Source organism: Cottoperca gobio, chromosome 17 (genome assembly GCF_900634415.1).
Source record: "Cottoperca gobio chromosome 17, fCotGob3.1, whole genome shotgun sequence".
NCBI classification, from domain to species: Eukaryota; Metazoa; Chordata; class Actinopteri; order Perciformes; family Bovichtidae; genus Cottoperca; species Cottoperca gobio.
This window is the reverse complement of record NC_041371.1, coordinates 7015573-7032614: the sequence shown is the minus strand read 5'-3', so window position 1 is coordinate 7032614 and position 17042 is coordinate 7015573. Positions and strand designations below refer to the sequence as shown.

Sequence of the window (17042 nt, the reverse complement as noted above, 5' to 3'; positions counted from 1 at the left end):
AAGAAGAAAAAAGACATAAGTGAGATGGACATACAATCTTTTTAGGTTTCCTTCTTCTATTCTTAATGAATTTGTATTTTTATTAACATGACATTTTGTCCTTTTAAAATGTCACATGGATGGCTTTCTCATCAGGTAAAAAAAACGGCACAATAGCTAAAACTAAAAGAGTTTTGGTTCATTCTGTTTGGGCATATTGATTGGTTTTAACATTTTTCCACAATAAATAAGAACATAAAAATCGATATACAGATGCACACAGTCATCTCCCAGGTTGTGCCTTAAACCATATTTTTGGGATACCTTTAGTAGCATACCTCTCAGAGGCCATTCTGCCACTGATTAACAGTTGGTGCTGCAGATTCTTTTCCATGAAGAGCTGCATGGCCTTGAGCTCGCTTATTGAGTGTTTGGATGCTTTTTTTCATTAAGTTTGATAGTCTATAGCTCCAGCACCTCAGCTAAGTCTGATACAGGGTGAGATGTGTATAAATAAAATATTTTGAGAAGTAATGTTACAGAAAGAATATCAGATAAAGCCTGTATTGTCTATCTATCTCCTGGCACTCAAACAATGTCCTCCGAGACACATTTTACACAAGTGTATGCAGTTTTATTCAAATGGTATCTCTTGGTGGAAGCAAAATATGCTCTAATGTTGACTAATGGTTCAGTCCACACACACACACACACACACACACACACACACACACACACACACACACACACACACACACACACACACACACACACACACACACACACACACACACACACACACACATCTGATAAACCCTCTGTCTGAGCGTGGTGCTTTATTTCATGGGTTTCCTGGAAAGAACCGTTTAATTTCATAGTAATTACAGAGCAAACAGGAACCTCTTTGAAATAACTGTCCCATGTAAACCGAAGCACATACTGTGTTCATTTATTATTTAATCCTCATTGGAAACTTTACTCTTCCTATCCTGTATATTGACGTGTATGCTTGCTTGTACACACATTCGTTACGAATCGTTTCCCCTATAATAAGTGCCAAACTAGGAGAGACATCAGGTTGTTGTTTGTGTATCTAGAGAAATGTAGTTCACTGAAGGGTCACAACCTTTAAGGATTAGTTTTGCATTCTGTCATTCCTTGCTGCTGATAGTTAGAGGAGAAGATGGATATCACCGTCTGAATCTCAGAAGCAATAATTAGTCTAGCACATTATCGGTTTTTACCCTGCTGTTGTTGTAGAGATTAGACAAACAAGATAATGTGTTAATTAGTGAGCTTCAGAGGTGATGGCGGTCAGATTGTGTTACCTTTAGACAGAGCGGGGTTGTTTCCCCCTGTTTCTAGTCTTTATGCTAAGCTAAGCGTCCCTGGCTGTAACTTCAAATTCCCGGTACAGACATGAGAGTGGTATCGATCTTCTCGTCTTACTCTCCGCCTAAAAGAGAATAAGCATATTTCCCAAAATCTCAAACTATTCCCTTTAACATTAAGACTTTAGTCCTGTAAAATTAACACATGCAGTAGATGTACAACATACACACACACACACACACACACACACACACACACACACACACACACACACACACACACACACACACACACACACACACACACACACACACACACACACACACACACACACACACACACACACACACACACACACACACACACACACACACACACACACACACACACACACGCACACGCACACACGCTCCTTGACCTACTCACCATATCACCGGTGCCTTCATCCTCAAAGTCGTCTTCGCCTCCGTCCGTCATCTCCCCCACCTCTACCTCAGGCCGCCCCCTCCGCCTCCTCTCCACTAGAGTGGTCCGCTGCTGTCACCATGGAGACACTCGCACACCTCCTCCTGTTTCCTCTGCATGTCTGCGAAGAGAGAGACTGGCAGTTATCATCAGAGCATAAGAGATTTATTGAACTGACATCTTATTTTTACTAATAGAATAATCTTCAGCTTTAACATTCTCTGTATCGCTTCGCCCCGAGCGTGTCTTTCATCTCCACATGTATATATTCATGTTCCTCCGCCAAGTCTCACCGCCGTCAGAGCGATGTTGCCTCTCAATCTTCTCCAGCCTTCCCAGCAGCGAGTCGATCTTGTTCTTGATCTGTGAAAGCTCCTTCTTGATTGTTAGGAGCTGGTCTGTCTTCACTGTGTGCATACATTAATAAAAGATAAACAGCATAATTAATGGGATGTTTGACAAGGAGACGGACACAGTTACAACAGCTCCTGCACTGCTCAGGAAGGTTTGCTGCCAGACATGTTGCTGAGGCACAATTAGGGAAAGGGCGTACAAGTAGAAAGAAAGGTTTATGGTATAATAGGATAAATAATCATGAGTAACGTAGATGCAATGATTTAGTGGTTAAAAGGCAAATCATTAAAAAGATAGAACAGTGTGGTAAGTTTAGAAAAGGACATCATTTTACTGTTATGCAGCATTTTAAACCAGGAAAGCACAAAACATGGTATATTAGGGTATCCAAAATCTAAGACAATATCCAGTCTCATCGATATAATATTGATACATTGTCCAGTCCTATGATTGTGTGGAGAATACGAGTACGAGCAGTGCAAACCGTTAACAAGTCAAAGGAAATTACGTTTTCATACAATCTGGATATTATTTTCACAGTTTTTGCCATCATCAGTATTAATAACACTGTACTCATCAAATCAAGGGAAAATGTTACGTTTTTATAAATGAAATATCCTTATTCACTCTGGATGATATATGTTGCTGCTGGTAGGGACATTGTGTTACCTTCAGACCGAGCCAGTCTAGCTGTTTACCCCCATTCCCAGTCTTTGTGCTAAACTAAGCTAAGCTAAGTTAAGCTAACTTAAGCTAAGCGACGCTAAGCTAAGAGACTGCAGCAGACACACATGAGAATGAGATTAATCTCCTCTAACTCTCTGCAAGAAAGTGAATAAGCACATTCCCCAAAATGTCGAACTATTGATTGTTTATTTGGAGGGCAGCACAACAAGCTGTACACACAACACCGACCAAGTCGATGTGGCAAATGCATTAGCAAATTGTTGCGGAGCAAAACTATGATTCATTTGTTTCTGTTCAACTAAGGAAGTTAATCCAATATTCACTCTCTTTTAGACCATTGTTTGGTCTCTACCACTTTCTGAGGGAAATATACTTTGTTGAGCACAACAATGACGGCCCAACCTTCACAAATAAGACCCGAGTAGTAACAAAACAGGAACTTTCCTTTAAACAGTCCAGGAAAAAAAAGTGAATAAGAGAAAGAAGGGACGAATAGAACATACGTTTAGGGACTGTGATGGAAGAGCCGACATTGAGCGCTCGAGAAGAGGAAGAGGAGGAGGAAGAACAGGCCCTGACTGGAAAGGAGGATTTGGCTCTGCGTGTGGAAGGGACGACGAGCCGCGAACGTTTGATGGGGATCACAGCACGGGTCGGCGGCACGACACGACCGTGGTACTCAAAGAGTCTGAAGAAGACACATAATGACACAGTTTCAGCAATCTTAGTAACAACGGAAATGTTACAAAAAAGGTGCAGAAGAAAGAATTCTGGACTTTATGTGTGCGTTCGACAGCAAAGTGTTTTTTTTCCCAGTAATCACTCACACAGTCTCTAGATGTTGTTATTCAAGCAACACAGCCATCCAATCAAATCCTGTTTCCCGTTGACTACGACACATCAAATTGCCAAAATAGTAATAATGACTCAAAGCTGAAGGATTCAACTCTCAGGGATATTGCAAAGTAGAGGAAATAAACAACAAACCAATGAAAATGTCAGAAGGCAGAAACATTCTTTGCCTTGCCAGCGCAAATGACCAGCCGGGGGACTATCTGACATTCAGTACTCGCATATGCGGATAAAAGCATCATTAGTAAGCCCAGCGGAGAGGAATAAAAACCTCCCCAATATGACATTCATTATGCCTATGATAATTTAGTTACTTTGCCTCAGATTGAAATGGGGGCTGCTCAAAACCCATCTCTATCTAAGTAGCTGACTTGGAAATGGAGAGATAAGAGGGTGAACACTGAAGGGCAACATATCAGGAGGAAAGTGAATTGAAAAAACAACGTGGAGAGTTAAAACGGACAAAGTGCAGCCGCACTCTGCTGTTGTTTACCGCAAGATCATCTCGTTCACATACCTGCTGTAGAAATCGTCTCTGTAGTAGTCGTAGTCAAACTCGTAGCCACTGCGGAGACAAAAAAGTTTTTAATTCTTCTGTTGCACTTGTTACAGTTAGAAACTATAATGTCTGTACTGTCTCTTTAAGAAGCTTAGCATAAGAAGTGGAAGCGGCTTCCCTGGCTCTGCCTAACAGTATTACAGCCTACAATAACCTCTAAAGATCACTAATTACATGTTATATGTTGTTTGTTTAATCTGTACAAAAACTGAAGTGGAAAAACAACAATTTGACATTTTATGGTGGGTTTACGTGCTGGACTTTTTTCTTGCACAGGAGGAGAAATAGTCTTTATGCTAAGCTAAGCTAATCATGTCCAGCGTACAGACATGAGAGCGGTATCAAACATCTTATCCAACTCTAATAAGCTTTAAAAGTCCTAACAAACGTTTTATTTTGTATTTCTTTTAGCCTGTTAAGATGTCAGCTCTTTCACTTATTGTGCACCCGTTTTTCTTTGCTTTTAACAAGACTAAGATTAAAATGTCAAGAAGAAATGGTGTGATATCAACAGACACTGATAGCACAGTCAGGGAGCAGACAGCAGAATATAAGTACGCTGGGGAAACTAGGTCAGCAAAGCAAAATCCCACTGATACAGTAAAATAAGACGCGCGTCTCACACAGACCTGTAGAGGGACGAGAGAGGCCTCTTGGAGCCCATCTTAGGCCTGTATGGTTTTGGCTCTCCTGCCATGTTGATATCTGGAAACAAAATGAAATGATGTGATACAGTAGCAGTTTATGATATACAGAAAACTGAATATTGTGAACATGAGAGGCTGCAGCTACAGTCAAATTCTGTGTAAAATAGGGGGTTAAATTAATGTTTTTAACGCCTATAAAGCTGCATTTTCTTTGCCTTTTGTAATGTGGTTTAAGTAAAGATAGCTTTATGAGCTTCAGAGCCGTTTAATTGTAGCTCAATTACATTTTTTGCCATGATAATACTGAGAAAATGTGGTTGACCTTGAACTTAGGCAATGCCCCACACCTCGCTGTATATGAAATACGTGCAGAGAACACAGACATGTTCATATTGTCTTAACTCCAAAATATAGTTTGGATTAGAGTTTAAATTGGATCACATGAGATCTAAAATGATCAACATGCTACAGTGTTTGTAACTTCAGGGTCACTGGAAGATATAAACCATTGGATAGGAATCACAGTTTGTAATCTTTTGTTTTGGACAAACAAAACGATTAATAACATTTTATAAAAAAAATAAAATAAATCAGGGCTAGATTAATTAATAATGAAAATAAAGCTGTGCATTATTGTATTGCATATACTGTTTGTAATAACAGACTCCAGTCATTACAAGCTGAACCAGAATCAGACACTTGAAGCAGGACCACCACACACATTCACATAAACGCAGGAGGAACACACAACATTGTGAAGTGAAAGCATAACTGGAGTTACATGTTACAAGAAAGTGGCAAGAAAACCACACGAAGCAACTTTCCCAACTTTGGGAGACGAGGGACATCGTTAATTAGAGGATTTACTTTTGATGAGGAAAAGAGTGATGGGTAAGATTAGAGGAAGAGCGCCGCTGACTAACGCTCGAGGGCCCGATTCCTCCAAAATCACTTCCGAGACACGGACACATCAGAAAGACTTCATTCTCACTGTTGTCACCTCCTGGGTAAACGAGCAATATTTCCCCCCCCCCCCCATCTTAGAGAAAAGGCTGATTCTTTGCAGTGAAGCCCTGCAGACTCACAGTCAGTGATGTAAGAAGGTTGCCTTATTAGCAATGCAAAAAGATGCATCTATTTAACTTTTATGTTACCTTACTAGAACATTTTCATAGCAACGACTGTGATATTACCCACACAAGTTTCTCTAACTGCTTCAACATCCTTATTGAGAAAAATATACAGTACAAAACGTCTAAAATACTTCAAACACAACATCAAATCAAGACACCAAACAATCCTCATGAGAACGCGGTTGGAAATGGTGATTTATGGCAGAATGTTATCCCTTTCACTGTGACATCAAAGCCCTTCAAACTCCTAAAACATGAATGCAACAGCATTTCATCGTGATGTTTAAATGCAGCCTATGAAGCAACATCATAGAAGTAAAGATATTAAAAGATTAAACGGTAGTCTGTACTTGACCTTACTTAATGTAGCTCAGGGAAGATGAACACATGCAACAATGCTGTAACACAGAGCTTTTCAAAGAGTTAAAGGAGAGGCAAAGATATTGCGTGAGGTCATAGGTTACATACTGACGGTTGATTGGTCGAGTTTATCAACACTGCTCATGGAGGCAATTAAGGTACTTAAGCGGCTCTTTCTCTGAGTCGCAGTCAAATCTGAACACACATTATATTACATTTATAGATTCAGCGTGATGTACTGGGGCTATCATTATGTCTGATAAATCCGCTTAGAAATCATAGCAAAAAGACACTTATTACTGTATAACTGCAGAACTTCAAATGTTATTACAATCTTTCCTCAAAAAGACGGAACCTGCTATCTTTAAAGTTTGCTTGATGTATTCATCAAATAACATTAAATGCACGAAACAGCAAGTAATTATTCATAAATGGCTGAAACAGATTCATAAATGAAAATAAAATTATTCATTATATTATCAATTTGCAAAGTAAAAATCTAAACATTATCTGGCTTCAGCTTCTAAAAATAAGGAGTTGGTTTAATGTTGTTTTTGAAAAGCTTTATTGATCAACTCATCAGAGGTCTACAGAGGAACTTTTAATGAAAGTATTTGTTGGTTTGAGCCGTGAAGCTGGCAGAGTTTTGTGCTCCCTAAGCACATGTCTGCTTCTGTGTGATGAGACTAACCAGGCAGCTTTGGGTAGAAAGCATTGATTCATTTAGTGATTTAACTTCAGTCCACCGTAGCTTTCAAACAGACGTAGATAAATACGAGCAGAGAGGCTTGAAACACTTAAACGATTTTAAATGTCTAGAGACAACTGGGACATTGATTGTTAGGAAAAAAGGACTTCAAATCAATGTTTTTTACTTGCTAAAAACAACTAAATCCCCTCAAACTGCATTAGCAGACTAGTGTGACTCATCGCCACACGGCTCTCATCGTGATTGACAGCCCCTTCCAGCTGCCAACAGCCCTACTGCGCTAAAGCAGGCTGGTATCACTGCGTTTAGTCTGTCGGCTTGACGTCGCTGCTTCTGCTCAAACTCGACTCAATCAGCCTCGAGTGCTGCTCAAGGTCATACACAAAAAAACACAAACAAATATCAGACGCATCCTTCCCATGCACACGCAGAAGCTCACACCGACAACACAGGGCAGATTCCCGTCTGATGGATGAGTCACCCTTGACAGCTTCAAAAAGTTGCTCAGATAAAACATCGGCTCTGCATCTACCGTAGGGGGGATCATGCACCAGCATATGTCATGACAGGAGCTACTGGTGGAGATGAAATCCAGAGCTGCACTGTTAACACTCATGCATTCAATAATGCAACGTATCTCAGACTACAGTACTACTCTGTCACACCTTTTCTCACACACACTCACTCCAGCAGCTGCACCTGGAGCCTCCAACACATTTGCTGTAGATTAACCATGGTGTTATGTTTGGCGTCCGGACTTTCCCCTCCCTCTTTCTCTTTATTCCTTCCTCACTCTCCCTAATGGACTAATGGATCTGGGATGTATCGGGGGCTCTCTGGTACACAGGGACGGCTGTATCATTATCATTAGGCTCCAGGAAGACGTGAGGAATGGTTCACAATGTAAAGTGTGCGCCATGGTCCCCTGCCGGGGTCATTAAAAAGAGCGAGGCACTAAAAAGCACTCCCAAACGAACCCCACCAACCCTCCACACGCCCGACAGACACACACTGAGCCTCTGATTAATTACAGTCATTTTATTAATCATATACACAAGGAAGAACAAATGTGTGCGTGTGTGCGCTTTCAGACTTGTTTGTACGTGTATCCATAAAAAGGTTGAGGACTGGAGATGGAAGAGATCGAGAGTGTGTTACTAAGCAATAGCCAGTTATAACTTGAGTGATACAGTGATGCAGAATCACGTGGAGGGGGAATATAAAAAGTTTCTTTATGAGAAGGTTCGCCGCAGTAGTATAACGAATTAAAAGACTACTGAAAAAACTCAGTTACAGATCCTGAAAAACAACTGATCATCCTCACGAGAGGCTACTCAGGCTCGAACGCACTGCTGCCAGGAAAGGTTGTAAAGGCGTCTTAAAGTTAATATCTACAAGTGGACAAATCCTCAGAGTGTTTACAGTATGAATATGAAGCAGAATAGATCAATGCAATATTAAAATAATCAGTGGGAAGGATCATATTGCGTAAATTGCTTTACAAAATAATTTGTTTATCTATTTTTTGGTCGTTGGGGCAGCAAAACAAGCTCCAAACACAACAATAGCATTCATTAATATCCATGTTTCTGTCCACCTGACAAATATAAATCCAGTATTTAATCTGTTTTTGGTCTTGAGATGAGATTTACACGGATCGTACTTGCTATCTCATGTTACAATATCGGAAAAATATGACATAATATAAGCAGGATGTTTCTCCAACAGAGCGAACATCCACTATTCAGAGGTCAAACGATTTGTTTTCACACCGCCTCCCTTCATCTGTGGACAAGATGAAAGCATCCATTCATGGACCGGAGCTCATTTTAATTGAACGTCTTCTAAAAGGCAAAGATGTGGCTGAGCTCAGTAACCGTTTTATTAATTAACACTGGATCCCTCAAGAATACAATCATCACCACCTCCGGGCTCCCCTGTACTCAGTTTGGGTTCATTCATATTAATGAAGCTCTGCTAAATTACATGAGTGTGTCTATTTCAGTTAGATATAGAGCCACAGCGTGCCCTTGAGCTCTTTGTCTCTGGAGGTGCGGACGAGTCATTATAGCCCGACCAGCACAGACACACACACACTGACAAAAATTCAAATTAGTCCATTGGGCTTAGTTTAAAAAGAAAAACGCAGCTAAATAACTGTACAGCCCCTGTGCTGCTTCCATTTAGCCAAACACTGCACTGAATTATAGAGTATTAGCAATTTTCCTCTTGACTGGGATTATTCTCATGGGTAACAATACATTTAAAGAGACTTTACAATTCAACGTTTAACTCTTGGAATAGTGATATTTAGGATGAAAGTGGTTGCTAAAGCGGTAGTTTTGAAGTGCAGTCGTTTGATGTTCTTATCCATAGTCAGTGTATTACGTACAGTAGACGGCGGTCGACATGCCTCAGTGTGGAGAAGCAAACAGGAGTATGGGCACGGGAGCAAAGCTGTGTAGTGCGGTGGAGGGGGCAGCAGGGAAACGTATTTTAGCCACCTAAAAAAAAAAATCTATATCAGTTTAAGTATGGGCTATATTTAGTATATTCATTTGCCGCTTTACCTTGCTGTCAGACATCCCTTTCTGACTGGGAAGCAGTTATATCCATCTATAGTCTCTTCACCAGACTCCATTGACAAAAACAGTAATTTCACCTTGCAGAACACAGAAGTTGCCCCGTCTTCTGTGAGGTAAAAGGACTCTGGTGGCTCTGGTGGCTGGTGAGAGCATAGATATAAAGGCTTCAGTTGCCTGTGGGAAATGGCTGTTTGACAGCAAGGTAAAGTGCTCAAAATATTTAAATATAGCGTACACTTAAACCGCTATTGATTCTTTTTAGGTGGAACGTTTTTTAGGTGGCTAAAATGTGCACACCGTCCACAGCAGTACACTGGGGAGATAACTCCTGTTCGCCAACCGCCATCTACAGTAGGTATCCACTGATTATTGATAAGCATTTCATACAACCCCACTCTTAAATCAGCCAAACCATCCCTTTAAACTAGTGCTCTCAGTTACGACAGAAAAAGGTAAGCGACGAGGTAACATAACCTGAGAAAAGTAATGAGAGAATACGTTTCCTCCCTGCACTAATGCCTAAACACAATCTTTGGCAGGCAAAGCATCTCTCCTGGCACAGAACAAACTCCATCTCTGCTGTAACACGCATCCCGAGAGCAGGTGAGCAGTATTTGATTAAGAGATTATCCGGGCACCTGTGTGAATACAAATGTGCGACTAAGAGACATCCTGCATGACAGCGGTCGCAGATTCAATCTACGCTGCGTTCTCACGCTCCCTAAATCTGACAAGGAGGACTTGAATAATCTGTGATCTCAGCTGGAGGGCACTGGCAGCTTCGGCTTTTTTATTACACCTGAGAGTGTGTTTCCTCAAGCAGGGCAGGATGAGTGACAGGGTGAGGAAGCACACACTGCGAGTGAGTGTCTGTGTATACACACAAACAAAAATATGCATCAGTGCGTGTGTTTGTATGTGTGTGTGTGTGTGTGTGTGTGTGTGTACATAATGACCTTCTGTTCATGTTATCCTGAAATATTGGTCAGAATGAAATTGCATTTTATTTAGTTACAATGCATTTGTAGATATATGAATGTAATTATAAATAGTCTATCAAACGTTTACATGTTGGTTTCACAAAGTCGTATATCAATATGGCATAGATCTAAGTCAAAAATATTTTCAGAAACCATTTGACTCCTTTGTGAGTCACATTAAGAGGAAAGAGTTGGGGAACATACACTCCTAGTAAACTTCAACATTAGCATCACATCTCTCTTCCCCTTATGGCTTACCTCAATATCTGAGATAATTGCAACGAGCATCAATTAAGGCTGTAGTAATATACTATTTATTAGCACTTCTGTGTTATGTGTCATTTAATCAGTCATACACACAATACTGTCCAACTTCTACCTGTGGGCATGTTGCTACGATGTTTGTACGTGCAAAATAGTCCGTAATGAGTCGTTATCGACTGGTATTGCTAACAATGGCTAACAAAGCTAACGTTTTTCCCAACTTGTTGTGCTGGATTGCCGTCAACTCTGGTGTGAAATTATTCCCAGGTCCAATTTCTGAGGCAAATAAAACGCAGCATAACTTTTTAGGATTAAATTAAGTCAGTCCTTATTTGTGTGAAACGGTCTTCTGCGCATTAGCGTAACCGTAAGAGCAAAGTTAAGACACCACGGACCAGTCTAAAGTATCTTTGTAAAACCAGCCCCTGGTATGACCTGTAACTAATGATGGCTTTATGTTAATCAATATTAGCTCACTTTTAACAGAAGTTCTCATTACGGATTTAATAGCATAAGCATGCTAGTCATACATACGTTTTAGCATTCACCATTATGACGTAATTGTCATTTGTGGCCAGAGGCCGCTGGTTAAAAGGTCGTATTGACAACAATGTTATGTAGACGAATACTTAGAAATAAATAATACACCGCATTAATTATCTAAAATGTTTTGTGTTTACCTCTTTGGAAGATTGTGTGTGGCCGCCAGTGTCGTTGCGAACAAGGCTTGTGAGCCAATAATATAACGACGTCAGTATCACGTAATATCTCTGTGTCGTCAGCGATCAAGAGTCTTAGCAGTTGGCAGCTATTGTAGAAAAACACGGAAACATTAGTTTGAGGGTAAGCGCCCGGCTTCACTCCGGTATTCATCCCAAGTGCTCAGTGACAAAAGTGGGAACAAGACCAGGGCGACGTCTATTTAAATTACTCTGTCAACTCTCTGTGAGCTACATGTGGTGACGTACAGTGCATTACGCCCCAACTGATTCCACTGAGGACGAGGACCTTCAGGCTTTAACAGTTTTTGTTACGGTTGGAAGGCGACGCGTGGATTAATTGCCGTCCTTCCTTAATGAATTCCTTGTACTTTGCTCTTTTGACCTCTTAAGGAAAATGGTTTCTTGGCAGAGGATAGATTTGGCAGCCTTACCCCGGAGCTCCTGTGGATGTAATGAAATGATTTTCATTAGACACTGCTGCGCTGTGGTGCATTGAGGAGAGCGTGATGTGGGGTTGCTAAATTTTCAGGTTAACTGTGCTCAATATATATATATATATATATATATATATATATATATATATATATATATATATATATATATATATATATATATATATATATATATAGAGCACGGGAAATACAATGTTCTTCAGACCAGCAGTACAGAAAGGTAAAATGTTTTTGCAGCTGTGGTTCATCTCAACATTGGTGCGTGTTGATTTTTGCATTAAATCATAATGAGCATGTTGCCGTAGCCTGAGGTAAACATCATTTAGTCTTTCATCTCTCCTGAGCTGTTAATGCACTTTTCCTCCTTGGCAATTTCTTTTTTCCTTTTACTTATGATGTAACTATGTGGCTCTTAAGTGCAAGGCTTTGAAACATTTTAAGCCCCGGAGCCGGTCCATCACTTCCCCTTCACCACACGCTCATGTATCTGTGCAAGCAGCTGGAAAGCAACCCGACAGCTGCCCCCTGCTTTAAACTACATGTTCATCTGCTCTGAAAACTTGGCCTTCTCATTCAGGGGTTGAAACATGGAGCGGCATACGTGATAAGACATCAGCTCAATTATATTATTGAGGGGATTCATCATTTGGGTGACTAACAAAACATTAATACGTGAAATGTTGACATTTGAATGATCATTTAAAATCAGCAGTTCCCAACCAGTGGGTGGTGCACCTCAAACATTTTAAATTTGAGAGGATTTATAGAATAGGATTAAATAATTATCCTTTTGTTACTGGGAAAGTTTCAGTATTTTTCTTATGCGATAGTGATTTGGACAAAACAAGCGGTCACCTTAGCCACTTGGGAAATTTTAATAGATTCTTTCCCTTTTTTCTCACAATATATTTTGCAAATGATTAATAATTAATTAATTAATTAATTGGAGAAATCATCGGGTTGTGTTGTCAAGTGTCTGTGAGACTGCATCCTAACTCTTCTCTTAGTGGACGTTAAAGCCATATTCTTCATGTACGTCATAATTTATTCATAAATCTGTTTCCATTATAGTTTTATTTTTAAAAAGAGACTTTTTCCCATCAAAACAGGTGGATGGAAACACTACTGTCATGGCTTACGGGTGCACACATAGAACAAAGACATTATGGATGTTATTAGTAACACCTGTGTTTTTGTTGTCTTCACAAGTTATAATATCTGCTTTGAAAAATACATTAACATTATAAATTATTAATTTACCCGCAGATCTGCTAACAATGCAGGAATATCTCTTATGTGCACAGGTGCACACCTGGAGCTGCCATGTGCAACCACACACTGTAGAACACAAATGCACTTCTGCACTGGAAACACACTCTGAACATCACACCACCATGATTATTTAGACTGCAGTCACTAAATAGATAAAGATAAATGTAACGCCCTTTACCTGCCTGTGATCAACTCACTGTGAAAAATTTGTATTTCACACAATTCCTGTGAAAAGCACAAAGACTGGATGAAAAGATGCTTATAATGTTAGCCTTACATGTACATTATAATCCAGCAAGATTTGTATCAGCACCCATTCTTTAATTGCCATGAATGATAAAAGCTACAATGCAATATTTTACAGTGCATGTTAAGATGAAACAAGGATTACTTTTCTTCCCTAGAAATTGTACATTTACATGCAAATGCTGAGCAACAGCAAGAGAAGATGTGCAGTGGATACAGATTTCAATCAAGAAAACCACCAACAATGCAAAGTAGGTTGCACACAGTACATGTATTTTAAGAATGTATAAATATCAGCAAGTTTCTAGTGGAAAAAGTACGCTGTATTTTTAAATAAACAATCCCACAATGAAAAATACTCTGTTATCAGTAAAAGTCCTGCATTCAAATCTTACAAGTGCAGGCTACTTAAAGTATCAAAAGTAAAAGTACTCATTATGCATAATGGCTCCATTCAAAGTGTTACCTTGATTATTTGTTATGTTATTCCTGATTCATCGCCGTCTGAGCAGCATTTCAATGTTGCAAACTAAATAATATAAAACTGCAGATTTTATAAATTAATAAAATGTTTGATGTAAAACATCTAGATGTGAAAAGTAACGATATCTCTCAGATAAATGAGTAAAAGGAACAATATTTCCCTCCGACATGTAGTGAAGTAGAAATGGAAAAGTAGCATAAAATGGCAATAATACAGTACAAATACGTCAAATGTGTACTTTGTATTCCATCGCTGCTTTTAGGGCTACAAAAAAAAGGAGATACTTGTAAGAGAGCATTTGCAATGTAAACTAAGTGATACTGACCGCAAGAAACACTTGAATTAATATGCAACATGCAACTTTATGTCCAAACAGCAGCATTAACTTCAGCGACATGAACTCTGAGTGATTGACGCATCATACTCACATCTCTGGTTGCGACGCCTGCCTTTGTACATGGTCATGACCAAGCGGGGAAATACGAGTGATGTCTGTGCTGTAGTCGAGCCGACTTTTGCTTCCTTTCCTCTCCCTAAAAACAGCCAGACTGCCGGCGTGAACCTCCAGCTGCAGACTCAAAGCAGAGCCGCCGCAGACCATACCATTTGTCAAACTATTCCAGGGGGAACTCGCGCCTCAAAATACTCCTCGCTGCTCCAAATGCAAGAGATGAACTAATAATCTGGGTTTGCCTCTGTGTTGCACAGATTAGGCAGTGAGTAAATTACAAGGAGTGTAATTATGATCCTTTATGGATGATACTGTCAGACTATTTGACTTCCAAAAAGTCTTCTCTCCCCTTAAAATCCAAATGTATGTTACCTGAAAATAAAAGCAATTAAACGTGAAGCATGAGAATAAAAAAGCGAAATAAAATAGGTTTCATAAAACTACTATGGATATTCAGTTAAATGGGATAGAAAATCGAGAAAAGAAGGAAATCTCCATATTTTAAAGGCTGAAAACAACATTTTCTGCCATTTTTGCATGAAAAAAACAACTTTAACGATTAATTTGATCAAAATAGTTATTAGTTTACTGTTGTTCGACTATTAGCATTGCAGCTCTACAATATTGTGTATATGTACAAGTAGCATACAAGGCCGTAGCCAGGACTTCTGCCCACACGTCCTCTCAAACAAGGCACCCACCACCCCCCTCAGAAAAATATAACTAAACATTAAAAAAAAGACATTTTGGACATTTAGTTTTAATTAACTGGATTTCTGAAGATCTATTGAGAAAACACTGCATGTTAACATTCATATATTGTCATTTATTTATTTATTTGGCTACTTGGTGGGGAACGTTAAAATAAAGTTGATATTGGTTGAAGTGTTAGCAAAGAGTTGCCTATTAAAACACACAGCAAACATGGACCAACGTTAGCACAAATGCTCAACATTAATATCGCTATTCGCTCTCTTTTCCGCTCTGTTTTGATGCTCTATCAACTCCTGAGGGAAACATCAAAGTGAGAAATGTTTGCAATCAAAAAAAGAAAGAAAGCTGTGAAATTATGTAATAAATCATTAGAAAAACACGAAAAATAATGTCCTACACTAAAGAATGATTCACATAACCCTAACTCTGAACCACACACAAGCGCAATCATTCAAAACACATTTGCAGCAAATTAACAAAAACAAAAGTCAACAACTCTTGTTTGATATTCAAGGTCCGTCTTAGAAAATAAATGCAGTTTTTTCTTTATTCCTTTTATACGTACTGAAAAATACAGTTTGACCTCACTATAGTCAAACATCTATTTGTATTGCGAGACAGCTTCCCGTTGCCACTGTCTCACATCACTCTTTGTTCAAGCGTAATTTAAAGTGGATGGGCTGTGGAGTTAAGAGACAGAAACTGAACAAGCAGAGCACCCAGGGTGATGTGTGTGTGTGTGTGTGTGTGTGTGTGTGTGTGTGTGTGTGTGTGTGTGTGTGTGTGTGTGTGTGTGTGTGGTGGGGCGGGGAGGGGGGGGGGGGGGCGAGTGCCTATGATTCCCCAGCTGTTGCAGCATTTGGGCTCTGCTGTAGATGAAGCCTTGTAATTGTAATATGTAATTACACTGACATGGGGTTTGCAGCTGTCTCGCACACAGCCTGACATCTTAATGGTCCCCCAGCTTCTTTGTTCTCACGGAAAAAAAAAGACAAGAAAGTAAAAGCTCACGAAAGATGGAGGCGAACGATTCATGGCTTCAAGGACAGTCGCTGGAATCAAAACACAATGTCCTCAAATATGGTCTCACTGAGTTTGACATCTTTGGAGAAATATTAAAAATGCATCTCTAATTATTTGTGTGGGGACTAAAACATCCTCTTGGCCTTTTGGGGTTTATTCACGATCATTTTGAAACACATTTGATCCACATGAGAGGCAACAGCAGCATAATCATTCTCATATTTTAAGACAAACCCCTCTGATTCACACTCCTATGGAAACAGCAAAGATAACCACTAAAAGATGCAGCTTTTCACATCATAAAATCACACATAAATGTAAACATTAATATTCTGCACAGCTGGATGCAGGCGATCCCTGCATGAGTTTGATTACTGAGGATAAAAATGACTCATACATGCTGAGGCAAGAATAAGATGTCCCAGTTCTGGTGGTGTTGCCCTCAATGATGTTCACTCAGCACCATCTAGTGTTCATGCAGATGGAAAAGTCATGAATGCAACTCCCCGCTAGACAGAAGCACAAATCCATATTTCAGAGTAAACAGGGGAACATTTTAGAGATGCAACTAATGAGTATGGTTGTTATTGACTAATACATTGATTCATTTCTAAAGTTTGGTCTAATAAAATGTCAGAAAATAGTGAAAGATGTCCATCCCAGTTTGTAAAAGTCCAAGGTGATGTGTTTAGATGTCTTGTTTTGTGAGTCCAAAACCCAAATATATTCAGTTTATTATTATTATATTAACCTGAGAAAATAAATTCCCATA

At 39.6% G+C, this 17042-nt stretch overlaps 1 protein-coding gene across 1 annotated transcript in view; it reads right to left on the bottom strand.

Moving 5' to 3' along the window:
• The window catches only part of LOC115022836 (RNA-binding Raly-like protein), a 40933-nt gene that overhangs the window by 1421 nt on the left and 22470 nt on the right, over nt 1–17042 (bottom strand). Inside the window, 7 exon segments of the mRNA XM_029453938.1 lie at nt 1738–1806; nt 1808–1849; nt 1851–1897; nt 2070–2183; nt 3321–3505; nt 4187–4234; nt 4858–4933. Of these exon segments, the coding sequence (XP_029309798.1) occupies nt 1738–1806; nt 1808–1849; nt 1851–1897; nt 2070–2183; nt 3321–3505; nt 4187–4234; nt 4858–4933 (581 nt within the window).